The following is a 25,642-nucleotide window of genomic DNA, read 5'->3' on the forward strand; positions in this document are numbered from 1 at the left end:
GAAATTTGATTTTTTAAATTTATTAAAAGTTATAAAAAACAGTATTTTTATATCGCATTTATTATTATAACGCGATTATTATTATTTCTATTGATATATATCTAACGGTAAATATTTATTGTCTCGCGAGTCGCGACCTAACCTAACCTAAACTTAACTAAAAATATATAGAAATAATAATCGCGTGAACTGTAATGCGATATAAAAATACTGTAATATTTAAATTATAGTAAAGAACAGTCAAATTGATATCATATTTAAAAAAAAACAGTTGATATCAAATTATTTTTTATTTAATCCAATTTGAATTGAAATAATGTCAAACAAATCGTCCAAAAATGGTGACCACAGAGTAGGAGGAGGTGGTGGTAATGGTGTCGACGACTACAACACTAAAAATCCGGTGGTCAAAGACCGGCCAAATATGGATCCGACTCAAAGATTTACGAAAACGACTTTCGTCTACGGCTACAAACGATTGTTAACCATTACCCGTCAAAACATGGGTGTCTGGCCTATTGTTTTTTTTGTCGGCCTATTTGTACCGGTCGGCACCGTCTGGTTTATCGGCTATCGGGTCAACAATACGCCCGACGTGAACGTCTGGCATCGCAAAGAACCGCAACCATGGAATCGATTTGACAACAAGGAGGCAAAGCTGTACAAACTGGACCAGAAAGCGGTATTGGCTAAACATCCCCGACCCAGGTTTGACTACCCATCCGAAAGTCAACCCAAAAAATAGTCTAAACCGAGGAATCAAATGAATGACTTTCTAAAAAAACAAAAATATTTTAAATATTTGTATAAATTATTATTTAGTTTATATTTTAAGTCAAAAAAAAATTTATTTAATGTTTTTTGTTTTTTATTGCAAATACATTACTAGTATTATTATAAAATACTGTACTGTTGTTAGTTAAATACATGTGTTTTTAATATGTATTTGAAAAAGATATTATTATTAAAAAAAAATTTTCATTAATCTAAAATTGTAATTAGTTTTGAATAAAAACTATATTTTTTAGACTTAAACTTTGTTTTACATTATATTGTGATTTAATATAATTTATGGTTTTTATTTTTTTATAACTATAAATTTATTATTTAAAAAAATAAGATTATTACTCAATTATGATAATTATCTAATTGTATATTTAGTGCATTTTTGTAGATTTCATATCATAATATTTATTGAATTTTCTAACATTTTTTTTTATAGTTTACTACTTAAAATCAAAATTCAAACAGTTATTTAATGTATCATGGTCAAATTGTAAAATTTATCATGATATTATTGTCAAATTAATTTATCGAAACAATTATCTAACCATAAATGTCGCTTAAATGTAATAAATTTATATCATATCTATTAGCAATCAATCATTTTATAAAAACAATTATTATAGTTGTCTTAAATTATATCTATTTCTATGGCAATGTAAACTTGAGATTGGCAAATAGAAAGTTTCTAATAAATTTCCCCTGAAAGTCATTTTTTATATATATTTGTATAAATTATTAGTATATTTTATGTCATAAAATTTATTGAATGTTTTTTATTGCAAATATATTATTATAAAATATAAAGTTAGTTTACAGAATATTTTTTCAGAATTTTATTTTACATAATAGTGTGATATAAAGTAATTTTTAATTTTTAATGATTTTTATAACTAGAAATAATAATAAGTAATTTATTACTAAAAAATAAAATTATTGCACAATTACTGTAATTATCTAATTGTATAACTAATGCATTTTTGTAAATTTCATATCATAATATTAATTGCATTTATTGTAATTAAAATTACATTTGTTTTATGAATATATTTAAATTTGTTATAAAAAAAATTTCATAGAAAGCAGATTGTATTTGTTTTTTTCAATAAAAGTCAACATTTTTTGATTGATTTATTTAATAATAATTTTTAATGGTTTTTATTTATTATAATTATATATATTTTGTACAATTAAAATAAATAAACACACATATATATACACTGCAAACATAATTTAATTTCGTATCGCAAAAATATTGATATCATTAACTTTGAACTTTAATAACTTTTTTATTTTTTAACTTAAATAAACAAATTTGATATCTGATGAAAGAACACTTTTCAAAGTTTATAAGTCAATAAATAAAATTGCATTAATTATCATATTATCTATAAAAAAAGCATAAGAAGTAAGAAATGGTAAAAAAATTTATGTACAAAAAGTATTTTCGTGAAATCAAAACTTTAAATATTATTAACAAAATAAAGCTATTAATTTAGTAAAAACAATATTAATATCGAGTATTGCCTCCGTTGGCATCAATCACAGCCTGCAATCTTCTTGGATCAGCTTTTCTGTGACTTCTTCAGGTATATTTTTCCAGACATTAAATAACGACTCTTTAAACGCAGAAAAACTTTTTCTTTCGCTCTTTGGCACACGTCTGTCCAATTCATTCCATAGATGTTCAATAATCCTGTCCTGTTTAGCACTGGTACATCTTTTTCGACCACTTCTTGCGAGATTTCTAACTGTCCCGTACTTTTCGACTTTCTTTACAATTGATCGGACAGTATTATCAGTTGTTGTAAACAGTTCCGCTATTTTTGCGTATGACTTTCCGGTGCTGACTCTCATATCATACATTTGTTGGCGAATTGCATCTGAAAATTCTTGTATTTTAACCATTTTTATGATAATCACTGCATTTACTGTTTATTTACGTGTATTCAAATTAATAACAATGCATTGGAATCAATTGGTCCCAACAATGTGTCTGAAATCACGCGCGTTTTAAAAACACGAAAATAATTTTTGTACCTAAATTATTAACACCTATAACTTTACCTTGATATATTTTGTTATTTAAACCATTGTTTTGACCATCTAGTATATCAATTTAATTGTGATTTATTACTCTATTATTTGATATCAAATTTGTTTATTTAAGTTAAAAAATAAAAAAGTTATTAAAGTTTAAAGTTAATGATATCAATATTTTTACGATACGAAATTAGATTATGTTTTTAGTGTATATATATATATTATTAAAAACTATAAATTATATCATATAAATATTGTTTTAAATAAATTTAATTATATTATTATCAGCAATATCAGAAAATTAGTTTTACAATTAATATTATCTTTTAATACCCAAATATATATATATATATATTTTTGCAATTTTTTGAAAAATTTATACAAAAATAATTAATTATTCTAATATTAGTTTTCTAGTTTTCGAGTTTCTTTAGGTACATTACAAATGACAAAAAAAAGTATAATATAATTGTTTAGTTATAAAATTTATTAACTATTATCATACAATATTTACATTATAATAATAATTAATCTCCGAGAATATTATAATAATTTTTTATTTATTTTTTTTATTAAAATTCAAGTTATTATTTACAGTTATATTGATATTTATAGAATAATTGTATTTATAATTTTATAATTACCATAATCAAATTATAAATAAAGTCCAGTTATTATTTAATTATTTTTTAAGATAAACACAATTTATTATTGTAATTTTCAACAATTTATACAAAAATAGATATTTAATACCCAGTTATTTAATTATAAAACCAATCAAATAGCTATATGTTTGCATATTTTGTTGGTTTTGTACAATACGATGGATGTCTGGATTTTTGAAATAAATATAATATTTATCATAAATTTTGAATATATTGTACAATAATAGTATATTATGTCTGTATATTGAATATATGTTTTATTTTTTAAACATTCAATAAATTATAATTATACATGTATGTATTAATGATAAATTACTATAATTTATTTAATGTTTTATTATAATAATTTGACATATATATATATAATATTATATAATAATGACAAAAATCGTCTATAAGTATAATATGAATGTTTAGTTATAAAATATAAATAGTCTATTGTCATACAATATATTTATATAGATTTACTTTATAATAATAATTAATTTCCTAGACTATAGTAAATACTTTTTATTTTTTGTAAAAATTCAAGTTATTATTAGACCTGGGAAATAAAAAAAAGGACAACAATGTGCCGCACACTGTATTTAATATTATAATAGATGTTAGCTATAGATTAACATTAAATAATATACCTAGAATTGTAGTTAACATTTTTTAAAAAAATTTTTTGATATTAATTATAAAATCTAATAAATTAAAACCCAATTTTCTGTATAAAATTTATTGTTGTCCTTTTTATTTCCGAAGTCTAGTTAGTATTTTATTTACTGCTATAATGTATTTGTTTATTTTGATCAAACTATTAAAATTAATATTATTTTATCTAATAATATTATTTAAATAAATTTTATAATTATATATACAGTATTAATTTAATTAATTTTTTATTTAGAAAATATAGTTACTAAATTATTAATCTATAATTTTTATTAAGATAATCACACATTTATATACTATTATTTGGTATCTATTTATGTACTATTGTTAGTATTTTTAAATTAGATTTAGATTAGTATTAAAAAATTCAAATTATTCTATTTTTTACTGTTATATTCATATTAATACATCTGTATTTGTAATTTTATAATTACTAAATTCAGTTTATCAAATATTTTTTACGATTAACACAAATGTATTTTTGTAATTTTAAACAATTTATACAAAATAGTTATTTAATACCCAGTTATTTGAATAGAAAACCAATCAAATCGCTATATGTTTGTCTATTTTGTTGGTTATGTACAATACGATGGATGTCTGCAGTATTGGCTAAAAGTCCGTATGTATGGACACTGATTGGTGACACTTATTATAGTAGCGGTGACCGTACGCTACAAAATATTATTTTATTTTTAATATCACTAAACGGATCAGTAATACGTACGGCATTTATAATTGGTTTGTATTAATTTAAATATTATATTTTTTTTTTAAATATTTATTTAAAAAATTTAATTTTTAAATCTATAATGTTTAAAATAATTTTTTTTAAAGGTGATCATTTATCACTATTTGATCAAATATATCAAATAATTAGTTTAAAAATTAATGACAAAAATAGCCATCAATTAAGTAAGAAAAATATAACTAAATTAAAATTAATATCCTGGATCATTGAGTTTATTGTATTGAAATTGATGAACATTAGTTGTCCGATAATATTTATATTAGCAAATTGTATTTATGCATTGATTGCTTATATTAAAAATGATTACAATTACTCTATACATACATTAATTATATGGTGTATTATATTAGCAATTTGGTCAATACATATAAGTTCATCCATTGTATTCGGCTATGGGCTAACATTTTTTATAGTTTATTATTTAAAACTAGAATTCAAACAGTTATGTAATAATGTATCATGGTCAAATTGTAAAATTTATCATGATATTATTGTCAAATTAATTCATCGACACAATTATCTAACCATAAATGTTGTTGAATGTAATAAATTTATATCATATCTATTAGCAATCAATCATTTTATAACAACAATTATTTTAGTTGTCTTAAATTATGTCTATTTCTATGGCAATGGTAACATATATTTTCGATTAGCAAATCTAATGGTCGGCATATTTGGGATAATCCTTATCTATTTGGTTACCCATACGAGTGCATCGCTATCATGTGCTGCACATATGCCGTATAAAAATATTAACTCAATTGTTGCGTCCAAACAATCGATGAAAATAATTAATAAATTTAAGGTTTTCTTTAAAAAAAAACTAATAATTATTCATAAAAAAGTTGCTATAAATAAATAATTATTTTATTTTGTTAGTTAATCGATTTTATTGAACGACTCTCTGGTCCCACAATTGGTATGTATTGTTACGATTTGTTTGCACTAACGAGTCTACATTTTTATCAGGTAATGTATAATATAATATAGTATTTATATTTATATTATAAAATTTAAATTTAATCAATATTATTTACAGTATTTACTGTATATTAATATTTCTTATTTTTATTTTTTTTTGTAAATTTTAGTGTACATTATATATACTTATTATTATACTTTAATTAATATATACATATTATTTATAATTTATAATTATTTTTTACAGTATGCTATTGGAATTACTGCCAATTTTATGTTTGCTGTCAACTTATTGGTTGATTATTTTGGTTATTAATTTTTTTTAAAAATAATTTTAAGTCATTTTGTTGACTTAATTAATCGGAGAAATACAAACAAAATACCTTATAATTTATACAAAAAAATTTAATCATAATTTTATACACATTGTATTTTTTGTTATTTTTGTGTATTATTATTATTATATCTAAAAGATTATATTGAATTGGACAGTTGGTTTAGTTTTGAATCACTTAATAAAAAAAGTATATAAATATACTAGAATACTATTTAATTGATTAGATAATTGACTTTTAATATATATATTTTTATTGATATTTATGAAATATACAGTAATTTTTTGTTTATTATAAATAAATATCATTATTTTTTTCGATAAATAAGTTTTATAATTTTTATATTAAAACGGTATTTATACTTTATATGATTTATTAATTAAAATATTTATAAAATACATTTGAATCTATGGGAAAACACATATATAAAATATAATTTAATTATAATATCTATATTTATATCTATATAATTATTTCAATAAATTATTTCTATTTTTGATTATTATATAAATATTGTAATAATTACAGTAAAATAATATTTATAGATATATTTTTTAATACATACCTATGTCGACATAGACTAGATTAGTGGATATATATACCGATTGGGGGTTGGGTTGAAATTACTACCATTCACAGACACACTGATAGACACAAATTTTATTATAATAAATGTAATTTGAAAATATATTATTTTATTATTAGTATATTGTGTCAATATTATCAAATTTGTTGCTATTGTTATTAATGATAAAATTTTAATACATAATATATATATATATATATACTAAATAATTTATATAATACTGTTTCATATAATTTAATATTATTATCTTTTAGTACAGGTTTAATTTATTACATACTGTATAAACAATTTGTTTCACTATTAAATATAAAGTTATATCATAAGTATAGTTACAGTACTTGTATTATTAGTTAATTAATTGGTTACATCAAAACATACAAAATATTGTTGTTTCAAATTATTATAAAATAAATATGTAATATACAGATATGTAACTTTTATTTTTGTTGTTGTTATTGTAAATTATTTGCTAATTCAATAATTATAAAACTATTTAATGATATGAGTTATTTTAATTTATAATCTATTAAATAATGTAATAAATTCAATTTTTAAACTTAATGAAATTAGTGTTTTTAATTTTTTTAAAAATTACATAACATTTTTCTAAACATATGATATTATGTCATCTGAACAACAAACCAATTATATCAACATTTTATTATTAGGTGAGACAGGTGTAGGAAAGTCGACATTTATCAACATATTTGCCAATTATCTGTCGTACGATACACTGGAACAGGCAGTCAATGGAGATCCGGTGTGTCTCATACCCACACAGTTTCTCATATCGGATGCCGATTACAATCAAACACTGATAACCTATGGACAGGTAGATGAAAACGAGTCGTGCAATGTTGAGGGCGAATCAGTTACACGTGGATGTGTGACCTACTGTTTCACTCATGATTGTCATACAATACGTTTGATCGATACGCCCGGTGTAGGCGACACCCGTGGTCTCGATCAGGACAAAGACAATTTAGATTGTATATTGCGATTCATTGCACAGTACGATGTCCTGCACCTGATCTGTATACTGATGCGACCCAATCAGGAACGGCTGACCCCTGGTTTTGAGTACTGTTTTCGTGAACTGTTACGACATCTGCAAAAGGATGCCTCTAAAAACATGGTATTCCTGTTCAGCAATACCCGGGCCACCGGTTATAAACCGGGTACTACGCGAGCATTGTTGTCGAGAATGTTGGCCACTATTGAAAGTCAATCGCCCGATGTTTGCTTAACACTTGACAAACATACCATGTATTGTGTGGACAACGAGCCATTCAAGTACTTGTGTGCCGTCAAACAGGGTATCAACTTTGAGGAACAGGACGTTATAGTCAACACTACCAGTTGGGACAACTCGGTAAAAGAGTGTCTACGACTGTTCAACTATCTATACAATGGACGCACTGGTAATCAGGGACTGACACCACATCCCATACAGAATACACTGTCCATCAATGAAACTCGTAGACTGATTGTAGCACTGGTTAAGCCATTGTTTCAGATTATCAATATTATTAAACACAATTTATGTGTACTAGAATTGACACAGGTGGAAATAAAAAACTATCAAGGTGATATTGATAAGTTGAATCACGAAAATATACGTATGGGTTATTGGTATGCAAACTAACACAAAAAAAATATATATTTATCGGTTTAGTAAAACTATTTTCTTATATTATTATTATTTTCTTATATTATTATTACTACTACTTAATAGATAATTAACTAACTTTGTGCTAACTTTTTTTTTAAATTATAACATTTTTAAAAAATTGATTTTTTTTAGGAAACAATTAGTTTTGAAACCAGTTTCCCGGCTATTTAGGAGCAAATTCAATAGTGTCAAAGAGATTATGGATCGGGTATTTCGTATAAAATGCGACCAAAAAGATCGTAAACTACTGGTGCGCGAGTACGACATCAAGATTGAACAAAACAAAAACGAGCATGCTAAAATATTGAAATCAATTACAATATTTGAAGCATTTCTCAACCATAATGCCATTACTAGCTATAGCGATACGTTTGAGGAGTACGTCCGGCAACAAATAGATAAGCTACGATTGTCCGATTATGATGATACCGGTGCTAATGATGATGATGATAAGCGTACAGCAATTGCCACAATGTACGATATACTTAAACAATACAATGAACAAAAACAATTGCTGGGCTATCATATTAAAATGTCGACCAACGATTGTGCCGATAGATTTACATTGGAAAGTGTGGACAGGGAGATAAGGGGACTGTACTATCTACAGGAAACTGGCAACGAAATCAAACATCTACATCGACAGAGTATGACCAAACACGACCACAAGTCCAGTCGGTCAACGGTTGTCCGGGAAGTCAACGGAAAAAATGCTTTATTTATTTTTTTCGGACAAAGTTAACTAATAAAAAAATAAATTATTACATTATATTGTTGTATTTTTTTGGATATAATAAATAATTTCAATTACTACAGATATTATATACAAAAATTTATAATTGTAAAAATTAATTGAAAATATTTATTATTAATGAATTAAGATTTATATATATATATATATAAGATATATATGAGATATTAAATAGGTTTTCTAACTCGCGATAAATAACTAATTTTATCACTATTTTTGCGCAAATATTCACTCAATAGATGCGAATTGGGATCCGATTTGATTTCATTGATCATTAAATTATCGATAACGACGTGAAAGTTAAGTGAAAACATGTCTATTAATCTAATTTTTGGACATATTTTGACCAAACTTACGATGGCATCGATCGGATATGATTTGGACACTTTTAGCCGTAGTGTTCGCAATCGGGACAGTTGGCTAATGGCCTGAAACGATGACTCTGTTATGTAAGTGTCCGACAGGTTTAGATAGCGAAGTCGAGGCAGTGTTTCACCGATTTTATTAAAGAACAGATCAGTAACTTTGCGACCACTAATCGTCAGGTGTGTCAACAGTGGACACGTATCCAACGATTTTGATGTAAACTGCAATTTGTTTGGTATATTTAGACTCAGTTGTTGTTTATAATCAAAACGTATGTCCAGTCGGCGCAGTTGTCTGTAATACCGGAGCGCCTCATAGTTTTGCCAACTTTGCCATATTTCTGCTACACTGAGTTTGATCTCAAGCGACTGTAAATCAGGACAATTGTCGCCAATTTGTTGCAATTGATTGCCAATTGTATAATCCATAGTAATGTTATAATCAAACTTAATAGTCAGTGACCGCAAACGTCGTAACTGTGATAATGCGGTCAACAATAGTTTTGTGCCGTTTTGATGGATACCTTTGACGTAAATGGACACCGATGTCAGCCTATCGGCGTATTTTGTGGTAAATGCTGTCAACATAACGTCCGGCTCTCGTATATCATTGTAGTTGAACTGAATTTTTTGTAATTTTTCAAACCATAAACTGTCGACCGATACAAACATATCGGTAATCGACGTGTTTTCCACACGCATTAGGTTTACTTCCTGTAGGTTCGGACACAACTGCAGGTGTCTGGCGGCCAGTGAACTGTGTTTATTGAAACCAATTTTCTGCAATTTCGGGCCAAACTTTGCAAAAAACCGGTCAAACAATTGTTGGTCACTATTATTAGCAATAGTGTTGTCATTATTGTTGTTGTCGTTGTTATTATTTTCGTCATCAACTTCTTGGTCCACTTGAAAATAAATCTCCAATTGTGTTAACCGATCGACATTATCGATGATTGTGTTAATCATATTCACATAGTTATCCCGTCTCTGACTTTCCAGTGTCTGAACAAACAGTCTGTTAATAGCCGGACACTTGTCCAGTATGTGCTTCAGTAGCGATAATTCAATCATTTTCTGTCCCATTATATTCCAGTCGTTCAGATTTCTCTTAATTTTGGTCATCAATCGATGACTTAGCGACAGTTCCCGTTGTTGTTGGTAAACACAACGTCTGAACTGTCGACTAACACACTCGTAGCGAAAGGTGTCCTCCAGTGACAGATATCCGACTATGACTTCGCAGAGATCGTCACCGAACCGATCAAATGACGACTTCTGGTATATTGTATCAGACATTATAAATAATATAAAACAAATCAAATGAAATAAATATAAATTTTTGAAAACTTTTCAATCAATGTTTAGAAAAATAAATTTTGTCACAAATTATCAAAACTTTAATAAACTTTTTTTGTGCTATTTTTTTATTAATATATATAATATTTTTAAAAATTAACTTATTTTTTGAGTAATTATATCATTTATAAAAAACTAACTTAAATATAACGATATTTAGTTTATTTATTAAATAAAAACATATATTAATAATAGTCTATTTTAGTTTTATTTATTATAGCCTTGAATGTTATTTATTTAATACAATATTTTTTCAGTTGAATAAAAATGTTTATGTATTATCATTATTACATTTACATGACTACCATATCATTGATTTAATTAAGTATTATATCATATATTCTGTTTAACTAAAAGTATAGGTAATAATAATTATTTACGTTGAGTTCAATGTGTGTTTAAAAATGCAATAAATGTATTATCACATAGAAATACTATATATACTGTATGTATTGTATATGTTGTGTTTGATAGTTAATTAAAAGCTATATATATATATAATACTGTATATAAGGCATTAAGTATTTGTTTTATTAAACATTACATATTAACCAATGATACAGTTCCCGCCTTTATATTAGTTTAGATATTTAAAATTATTTACTAAAATCATACAAATTCTCTCTCTCTCTCTCTCTCTCTCTCTCTCTCTCTCTCTCTCTCTCTCACTCACTCTCTATTTATTTATTTCTCACTCTTATGAAACATTTATATTTATCAATAAAATCAAAGGTGAGTTATTTACTTTTTGATTTAAAAGCATTCAAACGGTTAAATATTTAATATATGTGTTATATTGAATAAATAAATTAAAATAAAATAAATATTATACAATATTACGATTTCTACATATTATATATAAATATTATGTTTGTGAGAATTCTTGATTTATATTGTAATTTATAAATTAATTATATTTAATTTTTTAAAAAACAACATTAATTTACTTAAAGTTATATACAGTACAATACTTTGGTATTAACTTTACTTAACTTAACTTAACTTTAGTAAATCCTAAAGCTATGATATATTGTTTTTTTAATATTGATATATGTTAATCATGTATAAATATTACTAAATGATAATTTATCAATAAATAAAATTAAACATTTTTCTAGTATTAGTAATCTAATCGGAAAATTACTATAGTAATTTTTCCGTTAATTATATTGCATTGTGAACGTGTATATGTAATACATATAAGGTATATATATATTGATATAACAAAAATTATATATTATAATTATAATATATAAATATGTGTGAAATAATTATTTGAAATTTATTTGCTTTTCACACACATACACATACACAATGATATTGATTTTATATTAATTGCCAACAATTATTGCTACAACAATAATAAAAATATTATGTCATCACAAACAACAATCAATGTTTTACTATTGGGTGAAACAGGTATCGGTAAGTCTACGTTCATCAACGCATTGGCCAACTATATACAGTACGACACACTAGATGCGGCCAAATCGGGAGAACCGTTATGTTTGATAGCGACACAATTTAAGGTCAGTGATGCCGATTACAACCTAATTGATGTTAGTTATGGGTGTGACCCTAACGAATGCTACGAACACGAGGGACAAACCGTAACCCAACAGTGCCGCGAATATACCATTGATTATGACAATCAATCAATTAGATTGATAGACACTCCAGGTATTGGTGATACACGCGGTGTGGATAGAGATCAGGAAAATTTTGAGCACATCCTAGAGTTTATTGAACAATACGATGTATTGCACAGTATTTGCATACTATTGAAACCTGATATGACACGACTGACCGCATCGTTTGAGTACTGTATACGCCAATTGTTAGCACTGTTGCCCAGCGATGCCGGCGCTCATGTGGTATTCCTGTTTACAAATTCACGATCGACTTGTTATCGGCCGAAAAATACTATGGTTTTACTGAAAGAGTTGCTCAATGAGCTCAAACAGGAACCAACCGGTGGTGTGGACATACCTACCGGTCGGGACAACATGTACTGTGTGGACAACGATTCGTTTAATTTTTTGCTAGCCTTGAGAAATGGTATAAAATTTAGCGATAAAGAAGTTGCCGATTATGGACACGGATGGAAAATGTCCGGTACGGAGTGTCGCAATTGGCTCCGGTATCTGAGCGACGGTATGGCCAACAATAGGCAGCTGGATGTCAAACGTCTCAAACAGAAACGTCAAACAAATATTATTGAAAAAATTATGATCGATTTGATGGGTGAAATTGAAAAAATTGACCAGCTCATTTTGGATAATACACACAAAACTATTATTATTAAATCGAAAAGTATGACTGACTTGAAGTACAGGGAGGATAATAGTTTAGTTAAATTTGATGACCTGGATGAAAATGTATCATGCTCGTTTAGAAAGTTATTCAGGAGTATGTTCAAAGTGAAAAAATCATCTAGCAACAAAAATAACAACAATAAAACTAGTAGTAGTAGTAGTAGTAAAGCTAAAGTGTCCAATCAAAAACATAATGATCACCAAAAACACTATGATAATGATGCTTCAAGTGATGAACCACAATTAAAACAAATTGATCATGATAATCTAGAATTGGAAACTGAGTATGCTCAATTGGTTGACTGTTTAGTTAAATTGTGCTGGTTTGTTGTTGGTAATAATAATAATAATTTTGTCAATCCTTATGATGAATATATTGGCCAATGTATTGATCAGCACAGTAGTACCAATCTTATTGATAATGATGATAACGATGATGACGATGATTATGATAATGATCTAGTTAAATTTTATAAAATCAGATCGGATCAATATAATCAATTAGTACAGCAACGTGATGATAATTCAGCTAGTAAATTGACCATGCAAGCTAATTGTGACATGATCAAACAATTATGTCAATTGAAAATATCGGGCAAAAATATTGAAAAAATTTGTGATCATTATAAATTGTAATAGCTGAGATTGATAATAATTAACTAATTAATTAATTAGTCAATCTAATTTGTTTAATTGTTTATTTTTTGATGACTTAAAACATTAATGATAAATGTATAAAAAAATTAATAAATATAATAATTACACGACTAGTTGAAAATTATTATTCATAATATAATTATTTATTTATTTAAACAATATTTTTTCAAAAATAATAATTAGTATTTATTTATTTACTATATTTATTAAGTGTCGTTTATATAATTATAATTTCAGTATAAATATTGATTGCATGCAAATTTTATGAGTTAAAAAAATATAATATTTCTATAAAATTGTTTCAAATGAAACTTAAATCTATTATTATAATACAATATTAGTCACTAAAAAATTAATAATATAAAATATTTATTTTATTTTGCAATATATAATTATAGTTGTATTATCTAGAATCATTTTGTTTTAGTTAAATTATTTTGCACTATAGTTAAGTTACATAATAGACTAGTTTTTTCTAATGATTCATCAATATATTTACCCATTTTTTTTTACTTTTTCAAACTTCTTTTTTTGTTTATAAAGTAATGTAATCAATTTATAAGATTTTTAAAATTAAATACCCAATGAATACCTAAATATAAATTATTACTTAATAAATAAAAAATAATATACTGTATACTGTGTTTGTGCATGAATATGCATTTATAATTTTTATAATCATTGAAATCAAGGACAGTCCTACTGTTGATGACTGTCTACGACTGTGGACTACTGTTTGATAAAAGTATACCACTGTGTAGTATAATATATCTAATTTTTTTTAGTCAATAACTCAATTAATTATATTGATTATCAGATTTTTATTATACTTATATAAATATATATGAATACTACTACTATTATCTAATGTACTTTACATATCCTTTATTACATTGAAATCACAGAATTATAATTTTATTATAATAACTATTTGTATGTCCTTTAATGGGACGGTTGGTTAGTTAGTTAGTTAGGTGGGGGACAGGTATTGATTTATTTTGCACTGTATTTAAACACAACAAATGTTGACGGATGACTATTGCAAGTAATTTATTAGCTATTTAACGCTAATTTAAGTGATTGTATTGTATTGTATTGAATATTTAAATACTATTTACTTAACATAGTTTATTAATGTGTGTTTGAGTTTTGTATATTTGATTTGTCCATTAGTGTTAGAAAAGTGAAAGTTTGCAAAAAAAACAAAAAAAAATTGTTAAATAAGTACTTTTTGTTTTAATAGCCATAAAAGTTTAATAAAGTTTTTATTTTCTGTAAAAGTGTTATTATTATTATAAATTATGGCAAAACAATTATCAAAAATTATGACCAATTGGTACACAACGGTTATATTGTTGTCGTTGTCGGTATCGTTAGTGGTCAGTGACTGTCCAGAAGTCAAAACTGTGGACAACTTTGACGTCAATCGGGTATTTATAAAGTGTTTCTATAAACTCAATAAGTTTCAACTCAATATCTATGTAATAACAATAACTTAATTTTAATTTTTGTTTTAGTATATGGGAAAGTGGTATGAAATCATGAAATATCCGATGTTATGGGAAACCGGACTAAAATGTGTGACCCAAACACTAATGGCTAACTCTAATGGCACCTTAAGTGTCAAAAATGCCGGTGTCTATAAACTGTATATATATTTAATTATTTATTTATTTATTATTTTATGACATTATAAGTAATTTATTATTATTATAATCATTATTTAGTTTAAATATTTTTTTATTGAAAATAATTTAATTTATACAAATTTTTATTAATATGATTAATTCAATTAATTTTTAATAGCATTGATTATCCAGTAAGTATAACTGGACTGGCTATATCAAACTATACTGATCCAGCTAAATTAACTGTCGAATTTAAGCCATGTAAGCCAATGTATTTTATTTTTATTTTTTGATAATTGTAAATGTTTAAATTGTTTATAAATGTTTAGAAATATTATATTAATTAATAGTTTGATATTTAATTTTTCCTACAGTTCCCTATTACACCAGTAGATCTAAGCTATGGATACTTGAAACCGATTACTCAAACTATGCATTGGCCTATTCGTGTATTAATCCACCTTTTGTACCCTTTAATATAGGTATATATATAAAAATATTGATATATATAAATTATAATCTATTTAGTTTTATAGCTAAATTTTTTTATAATATATAAAAATAATTTATTATATTTTGTGTTTTTTTTCTTGGTTTAATTTTTAGAAAATGCATGGATATTGAGCCGCAAACCAAACCTAAACCCACAAATTGTTGAGCTATTAAGGGAGCGATTGAATTCAATTAATAGTCCCAGTTATTTGTTATATAGTACCGATCAAAGTAATTGTCCCAAAACTTCTAATACCGATCAAAATGAACCTTAAATTGATTTTTTTTGGGTGTTATTATCAATATTTTTTTTTAAATAATAATTAATATAATGTTGTTGTTGTTATTATTATTGTTAATATTAAAATGAATTACAATTATAACATAATTTATATGGATTTTTGATTATTATTTATAAATACAGAATATATATATTGTTGTTATAGTAATTTTTAATTTAATAAATTTTTATTATGATAAATGAAATAATTATTATTTTTTTTAATATTAATAAGTAAACAAGATGGAATTATAAAAATTAATAAAAAAAATTATTAATAGATATTTTTCATCAATGTTAATTATTTTATTTTTCAATACAATGTCATCGCTATATAATTAATAAATCAATTAACATTTTATAAATTGTATATATATTTCCTGTTTGTTTATCAATTATTTTAAAATTACTGTACTTATTATATATTTTCATTGATGGCTATTCTCAGTACAATAATATGAAAATTAATATAACTAAATAAATAGTAAAAATATATTAATAGTTTATTTTATAAAAATCATAAAATAATCATTTTATAAATGATAAAACTATTATTCTTATTATTATAAATAAAAAATAAATTTAGAAAATTTCAATTGATTAAATCAATTAAACTTGATATTAATTAATATATTTAAAATATGATAAATTTATTATTATACAATATATGTTAAATAATTATTTTTATTTGTTTATTATTTGAAAATAACATTTTAATGATTAATTTATTGATACTACTTAAAATAATAACATTAATGAATAATAAATAAATTAAAAATGATTTGAAAAGTGCAAATGTACTATAATTTTGGGTACATATGTATTATCTATTAAGGAAAAAATATATAAATACATTAATGTATTTTTTTATAGTTTTCAATGAATTAAACAATTGACTGCAAATTACTTTTATTGTTATATAATATTTATGAGACAATAGTTTTTGAAATAAAATTTAAGTACAAAAGTTTTTTTTTCGAGTAAAATATTTGATTATATTAATTTTTTAAACAAAAAATATGTTAAAATTAGTTAAATATTTTACCTGTGCTGTATATTATAGCATATTATTAGACATTGTGGTGCAAGCTGCCTGTCCCGATTTAGATACTGTTCCCAATTTTGACATTGAACGGGTAAACAAATATGCAAAATTATAAAACATATTTTTTTGCAATAAATTGATTTTTAATTATTTTTTTGTTGTTATTATACCTATAAATTTAGTTTATGGGCAAATGGTATGAAATATCAAAACATGTTAATCTACGAGAGGTCGGCCAAAAATGTTTGACCACAACATTTTCGCCCAACTCTAACGGCACCGTCAATGTAGACATAGCTGGTGTCTATAAGCTGTATGATGTTTTAGATACTACTAATAATAATAATAAATATATGCAAACTATTACACTATTTTACAATTATAAAATTTAATTTATATTATATATATTTAATTTAATTAAGTGTAAATTATCAGCGTTCATCCAATGGATTGGGTATACCAGATGATAACATACCATCTAAATGGACATGTACTGTATATATAGTATATATATATATATGCTATAATTATTTAATATGACTTTATTTATATATATTATTATAATTATTAATTTTCCAGTAAACGGTATCAATGGTCGCCAAATGTTATGGATATTGGACACCGATTATGATAACTATTCACTCATTTATTCATGTTATAGTCTACCGGTGCTAAACATAAATTTTGGTAAATATTGTTTTATTATTTGTTAATTTTGTCAAAAAATATTTAAATTTTTAATATTATTATTTTAATCGACTAAACTATAAGAGGATCCGCGTATTATGAGTCGTACCCCACAACTGGATCAGCAATATATCGACAAATTAAAGGAAAGGCTGACCGGTTTTGACAGATTTCTTATGTCGGACACCAGTCACCGAAATTGTGATTAATTTATAATGATTTTTAAAAATATGATTATTTTATATATATAATGTTTTCTATATTTATATAAAATAATTATGATTATTTGCTAATACATATAAAATACACGGTTTATATTAAATATATAATTTTATTAAATTGTTTTTATATTACTTTACGCGATGACACTACTGACTATACATTAGAGTTTTAAATATTAAAGTTTTCAAAACAACACTAAATTTATAAACAGTATTATAATATAAACTTTTGTATGTTTTATGTACAGTATATTTCTATACAGTAATACTATAAAAGTACTGTACATATGATATGCAGTTTTTACGTTATAATAAAAAATAAATTTTCAATTTAATTAAAAAATCAATTCACTATTTAATTATTGCATATCTTAGTTAAGGGTTAATCTTAATCATAAACAAAAACAATTAATAAGTAAGTAATTTATATATGCTTTTAAATTTAATATGAAATACTAATAGTCTAAATATAGTTTTTGATATTATTTTATTTGTTAATAAAATTAATATTTAAAAAATACCCGGTATTTGATAGTTAAATCTGATGTCTGCTGTAAAGCGTTTGGCGACTGAATATCGGCAACTAATGGCACAACCGGTGCCTTTCGGTCGGATAGAGTCCACAGATAATCCACTCTATTGGAAGGCATACCTGAATGGACCCGAAGGCAGTCCCTATGAGGGCGGGGTCTTCGAGATTGACCTCTTGTTTTCGGCCGAATATCCGATACGAGTGCCGAACATACGGTTCAAAACTCAGATATTTCACGCAAACATTCAGAACAGTGGATACATATGTACGACACTGTTGTCCGAGTGGAGGCCGACCGACACAGTGGTCACTATTTTGCATGCATTGTTCATGTTGTTGGCCACACCTAATCGCGACAGCGCGTACAACGGACGGGGCCTAACTGACCAACAGTACAACTCGGAGGCCCGAAGTTGGACACAACAATATGCTAAAAAATAATTTTAGTATTTAATTAATTAATGTTTTTTTTCTAATTTTTTGTTTTGTTTTAATAATCTCATATTAATCATACATTATATTTAACATAATTAAAATCTTGAAATGCTATTGATTTGTATTTTTTTAATATTAATATTGTAATAATAATAATAATAAACTTTTACTTTCTAATAATTTTCAATATAAATCATTTAGTATTTTTATATCTACAGTACAATAATATGAAAAGTTTTATTTAAAAACTACTGTATAAATAATATTTACAAAAAAATTAATTAATAAATGTTTAATAATTACAAATGTTTACTATAATTTATTAATAAATTTATATGATTATAAAGTTGAATAAGTTTTTAAAATAGCAACATAAATAAAAACATATTTGATTTTAATTAAATAAAATTGTATCCAAAATAATCAATTTATTGCAATCAATTAATGCAATCATTAATAGTTTATTATAAATTTAAATATTATAATATAATTTATTTGTATAAAATATTAGTCACTAAAGTTTAATGATTTTGACTGATCTATTGACAAAAAATATTTAAAAACAGTAATACTTATGGACAGACAGTATTGTCACCGCTTTTGATGTTTGCCGACATTTAATAATACTGTCTAATTATAGTATTGCACTTTAAATAGGAAATTATATTGAAATACAATAGAAATAATAATGTTTGCTTAATTTTTTTTAAAAACTAATACTGTATCATATGACTTTAATTTATTAATTTTTATTTTTGGTAGTGAAACTTAATGTCACATTTTAATTGCACTTATAGTCTATAAGTTTTAGATTTAAAAAAAAGTATTGGAAAACTTTTTTTTTTTTGAGACAAACAATTTAACTAACAAATAATTATAATTTCAAAATATAGTTTTTTCTTTATATTGACAATAATTAATTCAATTGAGTTAATGGTAAGTTTTTAAAACATTTTTTTAACCACTATTTAATAGCTATTAATGATATTACTATAGTTTTAAAATATACAGTAACTTACTTACTGTATGTCTCAGCATTTAACACTAAATTTTTTTTTAAATATCTTTAAGTAATTTAAGTCTATTTTTTCTCTATTTGTTTTTTTAATACTGTATACAAATATGATATCAAATTAAAAAACACGCATACATTTTGCAAGTTTAGTCAGATTATAACTGTTTAGGATATATTTATTTACTGTACTATTTAATAAACAAAAAATCAATGGCATTAAAATCATTGCAACGCGAATACACTGATCTAATGGCACATCCCGTGCCTTTCGGCACCGTTGCCCCGACCAATGACCCGCTTGTATGGAAAGCCTATCTGGTCGGTCCCGAGGACAGTCCATACGAAGGCGGCCAGTTTGAGCTAGAAATGCAATTCACTGGCGACTATCCGGCCCGCGGCCCGAAATTAAAGTTCATAACATCTATATTTCACGCCAATATAGCCCGCAATGGCTTTATTTGTATATCATTGGTGTCCGATTGGCGGCCAACCGATAACATGTTGACCGTTATGAAGGCAGTCAGCAATCTGTTGGCTCAGCCCGACCGCAATAACGCCTACTACGGCGGCAATCTTACTGACCAACAGTATCGCGACGAAGCCGTCCGATGGACACAAACTTATGCCCAAAAAAAATGTTTTAACTAAATAATTGACAAAAACTGTTTAAATTAATTATTATTAATATATGATAATTAATTAAATTGAAAAAAATAATATTTTAGTATATATTTGACAGTATAATATCGTTTTAATACTGTATTAATGAAACATTTTTTTTCTGTCTAGACTTTACTTAAATAAAATGTTTTGTGTGTTTTAATTACTTTTTTTTGTTGTTGATATCATATTTAATGTTTCAATTTCTTATGTGACTTAACTATTGAATTATTTGGTAATTTAAATAAAATGAAATGTATTTTTAAAATGATATTTGTTTTTTTAGTTGTTATTTGATGAGCAATAATATTATTAGTCATAGGATTGTAATTTAAATATTAAAATAATTTTTGTATGTTTATGAAATAGTATATCATATTTAAAAAAATATTTTTTTCAACTTTTATTATTATTTCATTATTATATACTCTATTTGTAAACATGTTTAACATCACATATTTTTTCTAATTTAATATTATTAATAGTGTAATGCAATTGAAATTTGAAATATAATATCGTATGACAGCAACAGCAGCACTAACTCATATAACCATTTACTGGGACCGGGAGTCGTGTCCTCCCCCCAATACAAGCCATCCCACCGACAGTGTTAGTGTTATACGAGAGTTATTGATCAAAGTTTGTGTAACTGAGCGCCGACTTCGGCTCAAACATTTGGTCAGCTGGTCATTGCCGGACAGATCTGGTGTTGACATCTATAACAACGACAACAAACACAATTGGGATCAACTGTTGGTGAGCGACAACTACGACAAATACGTCTTCTTTAACTCTTATTTAACTAAAGCGCTAAGCGATAGGAAAACAGAATTAGTGGTCATTACCGGCGATCAAACATTATTGCAAATTATTAAAGCATTAGAATTAGACATTTCGGGTCAGTTGTCCATAATTTATGACGATTTGTTAGACATCCGTGAATTAGGCTTTTCTTGTGGTATAAAACGGCTATCATTTGAGAATTTAGTTTATTTTTGCACTGAATATGAAAAGTACTGTTTGTCGGCTATTACTGGTCTCAACGATTTCATGGCTAATCTAAACATTAATGGTATTATTATTATTATTATCTGTTGAACTGATAATTTTTAATTAATTTTTTAAAAAATTATTTAGAAAATAATTTGACTAATACATCACAAATACAAATTAATATGACCGAGGTTAGTGTTATTAAAATACTAAAAAATTACTAAAAATTCTATTATCTATTAATTTATATTAAATTATTGTTAAATTTTAACCGATTTAAGACTAATTCAAGTGAAAAAAATAGAAACACTTTCAATAATTGGTGGAATCGTATCAAATGGTTAGTTAACTAAACAAAAGTGATTAAAATATAAATATATGTATTTAAAAAAAAAATTAAATAATAAACTAATTTTAACTATCATATAATATAACTCATACTACTATAGGCTAGTTTGCATTATAGCTCATTGGTTTTATTCATGTGTTTGTTGGAATAGTAATAAAAAAAGTTTAAGAGACTATAGTCAACAACAACAACACCAAGAACTTCAACCCACACCTGAACCCGAATCCCGATCTCAATCATACACTAAACAAGATATGAGTAATACCCGAAAACGAGTGATTAATAAATCAAGTATTTATTTATTAATGATAATTATATTCAGACATAAAAATATTTTTAAAATGTTTGTTTTTTTAAATTTCATTAGACGAGAAACAGGATGCAATTGATGGACAGTTGTCGGGCAATTTAATGCCACAATGTTGTCCATCAACATCAGCAGCAGCTGCAGTCGCTTCCAGTGATGATAAAGAGTTTTCCGATGACTCGAGTAGTGATGATGACGATGACGACGACGACTACCGAAACCCTAAGAAAGTTTGTGTCGAACGGAAATCTGTTGCAACACTGCGACCCAGTGGCCAGTCTTTACGTCCAATTAGTCCAACACCTGGATCTAGTGGTCAATCTTCACGTTCAAGCGGTTGTTTGTCTTCAGATTCAAATGCACCGAAACGTCAATTGTATAGTGAAATGTATGACTACTATATTACTATATATTTAGGAACTAAATTGATTTCTGTGTTATATTGCACTTAAAATTATAGATTTAATGATGCCATCAATCCTAAGAAAATATCCAATAATAGTGGTAATGTCGAGATAACAGATAAATCTGATATGAAGAATACAAAGACAACAACAAATACTGAACAAACAAATGACAAAAAACCACAACAAAAGAAAAAGAAAAATAATAAGAAGAAGAACAAGAAGAAGAACAATAATAACAACAGAATTGATAAATCTTTAGTTAGTATTGATAAAAGTAGTGACAATACAAGTGTTTATAATCAGTATTTAAAAAGTAAGAAAACCTATGAGTCCGGTATCTGTGGTTTGGGAAACTTAGGCAACACTTGTTATATGAACAGTGCTCTCCAGTGTCTGTCAAACATACCATCGATGGTCGAGTTTTGCAGAAATTTCAAGAATTGCGAAATAATATCGACACCAAAGTCACTGTTGAAACTGTTCAGTGAGCTAATTGAGCGCATGTGGTCTCAACAAACTGATTGTTTTTCGCCCAACGAGTTTCGCGCTAAAGTGGCCAAAGTTTTACCGACATTTGCCGGCTGCGGACAACAAGACTGTTCCGAGTTTTTGAGATCACTGTTAGACACATTTCATGAAGAATTATTACGGATGTCAGGCATTGATAACAACAGTAGTACTGATTATAAAACATTTGATGAATATCTTCATAATAATCAGACATTCATATCAGACAACTTTCACGGACTTCAATTGTTGACATTTAGCTGCAGCCGATGCGGTCACCGATTGAATGAAGTCTACAATCCGTTTGTTGTCATGAATTTGCCGCAACTGAACGATCAGGACTTGACATTTCTTGATGTGTCTCTCGTTATCAATAGCACTGGTAGTGATACTTTCAGATGTGATACTTACGTATTGCGATTACCGGTACCCAGAAATAAAATACTGGTTAGTCAACTGATTAAAACGCTAACAAAAAGTTATTCAGACACGACATCGCTAGTCTTGAATGTCAATAATCTTATTGTTGTTAATATCATCGATCATATTGTCGACAAAATATATGACACAAATGATATTATAAATGTCAATTGTCTTAGTGGTGATCTTTTTGTTTATCAATTTGATCCCTCATTTGTCAATCATTTGTTTGTCTCACTTCAAAGCGATAGTCAACTATTTGGTATACCATTGTTGTTAGATATAAATGAGTATACCGGTGAATGCGTTGTCAATGCATTTATTGTCCAATTCATGAAATGTTTGGCACCGGAAGGTCAAAGGCTATTAGGGATGTGCCCGAAACATAAATTTAAGTTTATGAATATACGCGCCGGTAGTTTTGATCCCAACCGTACAATTGGCAATAATATAATAATCAATAAGTTAAGTGAACTCATATGTCAATACTATAATATTATTGACGAAACATATCACGGATTAGATGAGATAAACTTTGATAAAAATATCAAACTTGAAGATTGTATCAATAGTTATCTAGCAGTTCAACGTATGGATGATCAACAAAACTGTCCCAATTGTAACATTGATGTCAACCCCACCGAACAAAACCAAGTACTCCATGCGCCTAATGTACTACTATTGCAGGTCAGGACCAGTATTAGTCAACAAAGAGGCAGTTATTATAGATATAATAGTCAACCGGACTGTCAGTTTCCTATGGAATTGGATTTTACTAGTCATGTTGTCGGATATAACAAAGCTAACGGTCCTCAACATGTCTATGATTTGTTGGCCATTTCAAACTATACGGGCAGTTCATATAGTGGACACTATACGGCTTACGCTAAAAATCATATCAACAAAAAGTGGTATGAATTCAATGATAATTATGTAAATCAAATCTCTAATGAACGACAACTTCAGTCTAAGGCTTATATATTGGTTTATTTCAAAAGAAATATCAATACTATTATTCAATAATATTATAATTATTTTTATTAGAAATTAAGTGCTAATTATTTAATATATCAATTTAAATGAACAGTTAATCATTTAGATAATATTACGATATATTTATTATTAATTAATGCTATTACACAACTATATTATCGTTTAACTCTTTTTAATTTAATAATATATCTATTATTATTAATTATTATTTGCGATAATTGTTTGAATTATGATAACCTTTAATTTTTCAATAATTACAACTAATCACTATATTTAATTTGTTTTATTTTAAATTATCATTAAATTATTTGTAATGTACAACACTATAATATTTTGATTTCATGTAAACATTGTAATAATTGTTATATTTATATACGATTATATGCTATTATTTATAAATACACTATCATATGTATAATTTGGCAAAAAATTATAGTTATTGTGTAAAACAATATTATTAGTTCAATAAAATAAAATTATTGACAATTATCTAATCTTATAAATACTGTACTGTATATGTAACATACATTTATATAATTTATTTGTATTGTTATTGACATTAATTAATAATAAAAAACATTACACATTAAACTTAATTTTTTTTGTATAATATAAGATAAAGTAAATATAATTCACTATAATTATAATTGTGTACATGTAATGTATAAAACGATTTTCAAATATTACAATAAAATTATTAAAAACCTTATAAGTATTTTTGGAAATTTATTTCTCATTGATTAGATTTAATATAAAGTAAATAAATAATAGATTATATTTGCAACAATCTAACAATTTTTTTTACAAT

General features: G+C 25.7%; 7 protein-coding genes across 7 annotated transcripts; all 7 read left to right on the forward strand.

Annotated features, from left to right (window-relative positions):
- The first annotated feature begins 7,369 nt into the window (after positions 1-7,369).
- On the forward strand, positions 7,370-9,341 carry LOC128951256 (uncharacterized). The gene is made up of 3 exons (XM_054296509.1): positions 7,370-8,379; positions 8,552-9,131; positions 9,324-9,341. The coding sequence occupies exons 1-3, from the start codon at positions 7,370-7,372 to the stop codon at positions 9,339-9,341; spliced, it is 1,608 nt and encodes a 535-aa protein (XP_054152484.1).
- Positions 9,342-12,181: 2,840 nt separating this feature from the next.
- Positions 12,182-15,050, forward strand: LOC128951267 (uncharacterized). The gene is made up of 2 exons (XM_054296520.1): positions 12,182-13,825; positions 15,037-15,050. Exons 1-2 carry the CDS (start codon positions 12,265-12,267, stop codon positions 15,048-15,050), a joined length of 1,575 nt encoding a protein of 524 aa, XP_054152495.1. The 5' UTR covers positions 12,182-12,264.
- On the forward strand, positions 14,747-16,309 carry LOC128952259 (apolipoprotein D-like). Its single transcript, XM_054297620.1, has 5 exons — positions 14,747-15,293; positions 15,381-15,511; positions 15,670-15,752; positions 15,866-15,973; positions 16,098-16,309. Exons 1-5 carry the CDS (start codon positions 15,165-15,167, stop codon positions 16,256-16,258), a joined length of 612 nt encoding a protein of 203 aa, XP_054153595.1. The 5' UTR covers positions 14,747-15,164; the 3' UTR covers positions 16,259-16,309.
- Positions 16,310-17,372: 1,063 nt separating this feature from the next.
- Positions 17,373-18,204, forward strand: LOC128951277 (apolipoprotein D-like). Its single transcript, XM_054296530.1, has 5 exons — positions 17,373-17,399; positions 17,491-17,621; positions 17,731-17,798; positions 17,888-17,995; positions 18,080-18,204. The coding sequence occupies exons 2-5, from the start codon at positions 17,494-17,496 to the stop codon at positions 18,202-18,204; spliced, it is 429 nt and encodes a 142-aa protein (XP_054152505.1). The 5' UTR covers positions 17,373-17,399; positions 17,491-17,493.
- Positions 18,205-18,486: 282 nt separating this feature from the next.
- LOC128951288 (uncharacterized) lies at positions 18,487-19,189 on the forward strand. The gene is made up of 2 exons (XM_054296540.1): positions 18,487-18,631; positions 18,752-19,189. Exon 2 carries the CDS (start codon positions 18,761-18,763, stop codon positions 19,187-19,189), a length of 429 nt encoding a protein of 142 aa, XP_054152515.1. The 5' UTR covers positions 18,487-18,631; positions 18,752-18,760.
- Positions 19,190-20,072: 883 nt separating this feature from the next.
- On the forward strand, positions 20,073-24,864 carry LOC128951309 (uncharacterized). The gene is made up of 7 exons (XM_054296562.1): positions 20,073-20,119; positions 21,344-21,930; positions 21,996-22,042; positions 22,133-22,191; positions 22,301-22,491; positions 22,568-22,895; positions 22,968-24,864. The coding sequence occupies exons 2-7, from the start codon at positions 21,378-21,380 to the stop codon at positions 24,862-24,864; spliced, it is 3,075 nt and encodes a 1,024-aa protein (XP_054152537.1). The 5' UTR covers positions 20,073-20,119; positions 21,344-21,377.
- LOC128951298 (ubiquitin-conjugating enzyme E2 D4-like) lies at positions 20,338-20,846 on the forward strand. Its single transcript, XM_054296551.1, has one exon. It carries the CDS (start codon positions 20,409-20,411, stop codon positions 20,844-20,846), a length of 438 nt encoding a protein of 145 aa, XP_054152526.1. The 5' UTR covers positions 20,338-20,408.
- Positions 24,865-25,642: the final 778 nt, after the last annotated feature.

This window comes from Oppia nitens, unplaced genomic scaffold (genome assembly GCF_028296485.1).
Source record: "Oppia nitens isolate AA-2021 unplaced genomic scaffold, nextdenovo-longstitch-racon4-pilon3 scaffold11_pilon_pilon_pilon, whole genome shotgun sequence".
In the NCBI taxonomy this organism is placed as follows: domain Eukaryota; kingdom Metazoa; phylum Arthropoda; class Arachnida; order Sarcoptiformes; family Oppiidae; genus Oppia; species Oppia nitens.

What these genes read in the sequence shown, in the direction of transcription:
- LOC128951298 (XM_054296551.1), top strand. Translation starts at nt 20,409, where the DNA reads ATGGCATTAAAATCATTGCAACGCGAATACACTGATCTAATGGCACAT.
- LOC128951309 (XM_054296562.1), top strand. Translation starts at nt 21,378, where the DNA reads ATGACAGCAACAGCAGCACTAACTCATATAACCATTTACTGGGACCGG. An exon ending in GGCTAATCTAAACATTAATG is followed by an intron (nt 21,931 to 21,995) that starts GTATTATTATTA and finishes AAAATTATTTAG; the next exon opens with AAAATAATTTGACTAATACA. An exon ending in ACGAGTGATTAATAAATCAA is followed by an intron (nt 22,492 to 22,567) that starts GTATTTATTTAT and finishes AAATTTCATTAG; the next exon opens with ACGAGAAACAGGATGCAATT.
- LOC128951256 (XM_054296509.1), top strand. Translation starts at nt 7,370, where the DNA reads ATGTCATCTGAACAACAAACCAATTATATCAACATTTTATTATTAGGT. An exon ending in AATATACGTATGGGTTATTG is followed by an intron (nt 8,380 to 8,551) that starts GTATGCAAACTA and finishes GATTTTTTTTAG; the next exon opens with GAAACAATTAGTTTTGAAAC.
- LOC128951277 (XM_054296530.1), top strand. Translation starts at nt 17,494, where the DNA reads ATGGGCAAATGGTATGAAATATCAAAACATGTTAATCTACGAGAGGTC. An exon ending in CATACCATCTAAATGGACAT is followed by an intron (nt 17,799 to 17,887) that starts GTACTGTATATA and finishes TTAATTTTCCAG; the next exon opens with TAAACGGTATCAATGGTCGC. An exon ending in GGTGCTAAACATAAATTTTG is followed by an intron (nt 17,996 to 18,079) that starts GTAAATATTGTT and finishes CTAAACTATAAG; the next exon opens with AGGATCCGCGTATTATGAGT.
- LOC128952259 (XM_054297620.1), top strand. Translation starts at nt 15,165, where the DNA reads ATGGCAAAACAATTATCAAAAATTATGACCAATTGGTACACAACGGTT. An exon ending in ACAACTTTGACGTCAATCGG is followed by an intron (nt 15,294 to 15,380) that starts GTATTTATAAAG and finishes TTTTTGTTTTAG; the next exon opens with TATATGGGAAAGTGGTATGA. An exon ending in AATGCCGGTGTCTATAAACT is followed by an intron (nt 15,512 to 15,669) that starts GTATATATATTT and finishes AATTTTTAATAG; the next exon opens with CATTGATTATCCAGTAAGTA.
- LOC128951288 (XM_054296540.1), top strand. Translation starts at nt 18,761, where the DNA reads ATGTCTGCTGTAAAGCGTTTGGCGACTGAATATCGGCAACTAATGGCA.
- LOC128951267 (XM_054296520.1), top strand. Translation starts at nt 12,265, where the DNA reads ATGTCATCACAAACAACAATCAATGTTTTACTATTGGGTGAAACAGGT.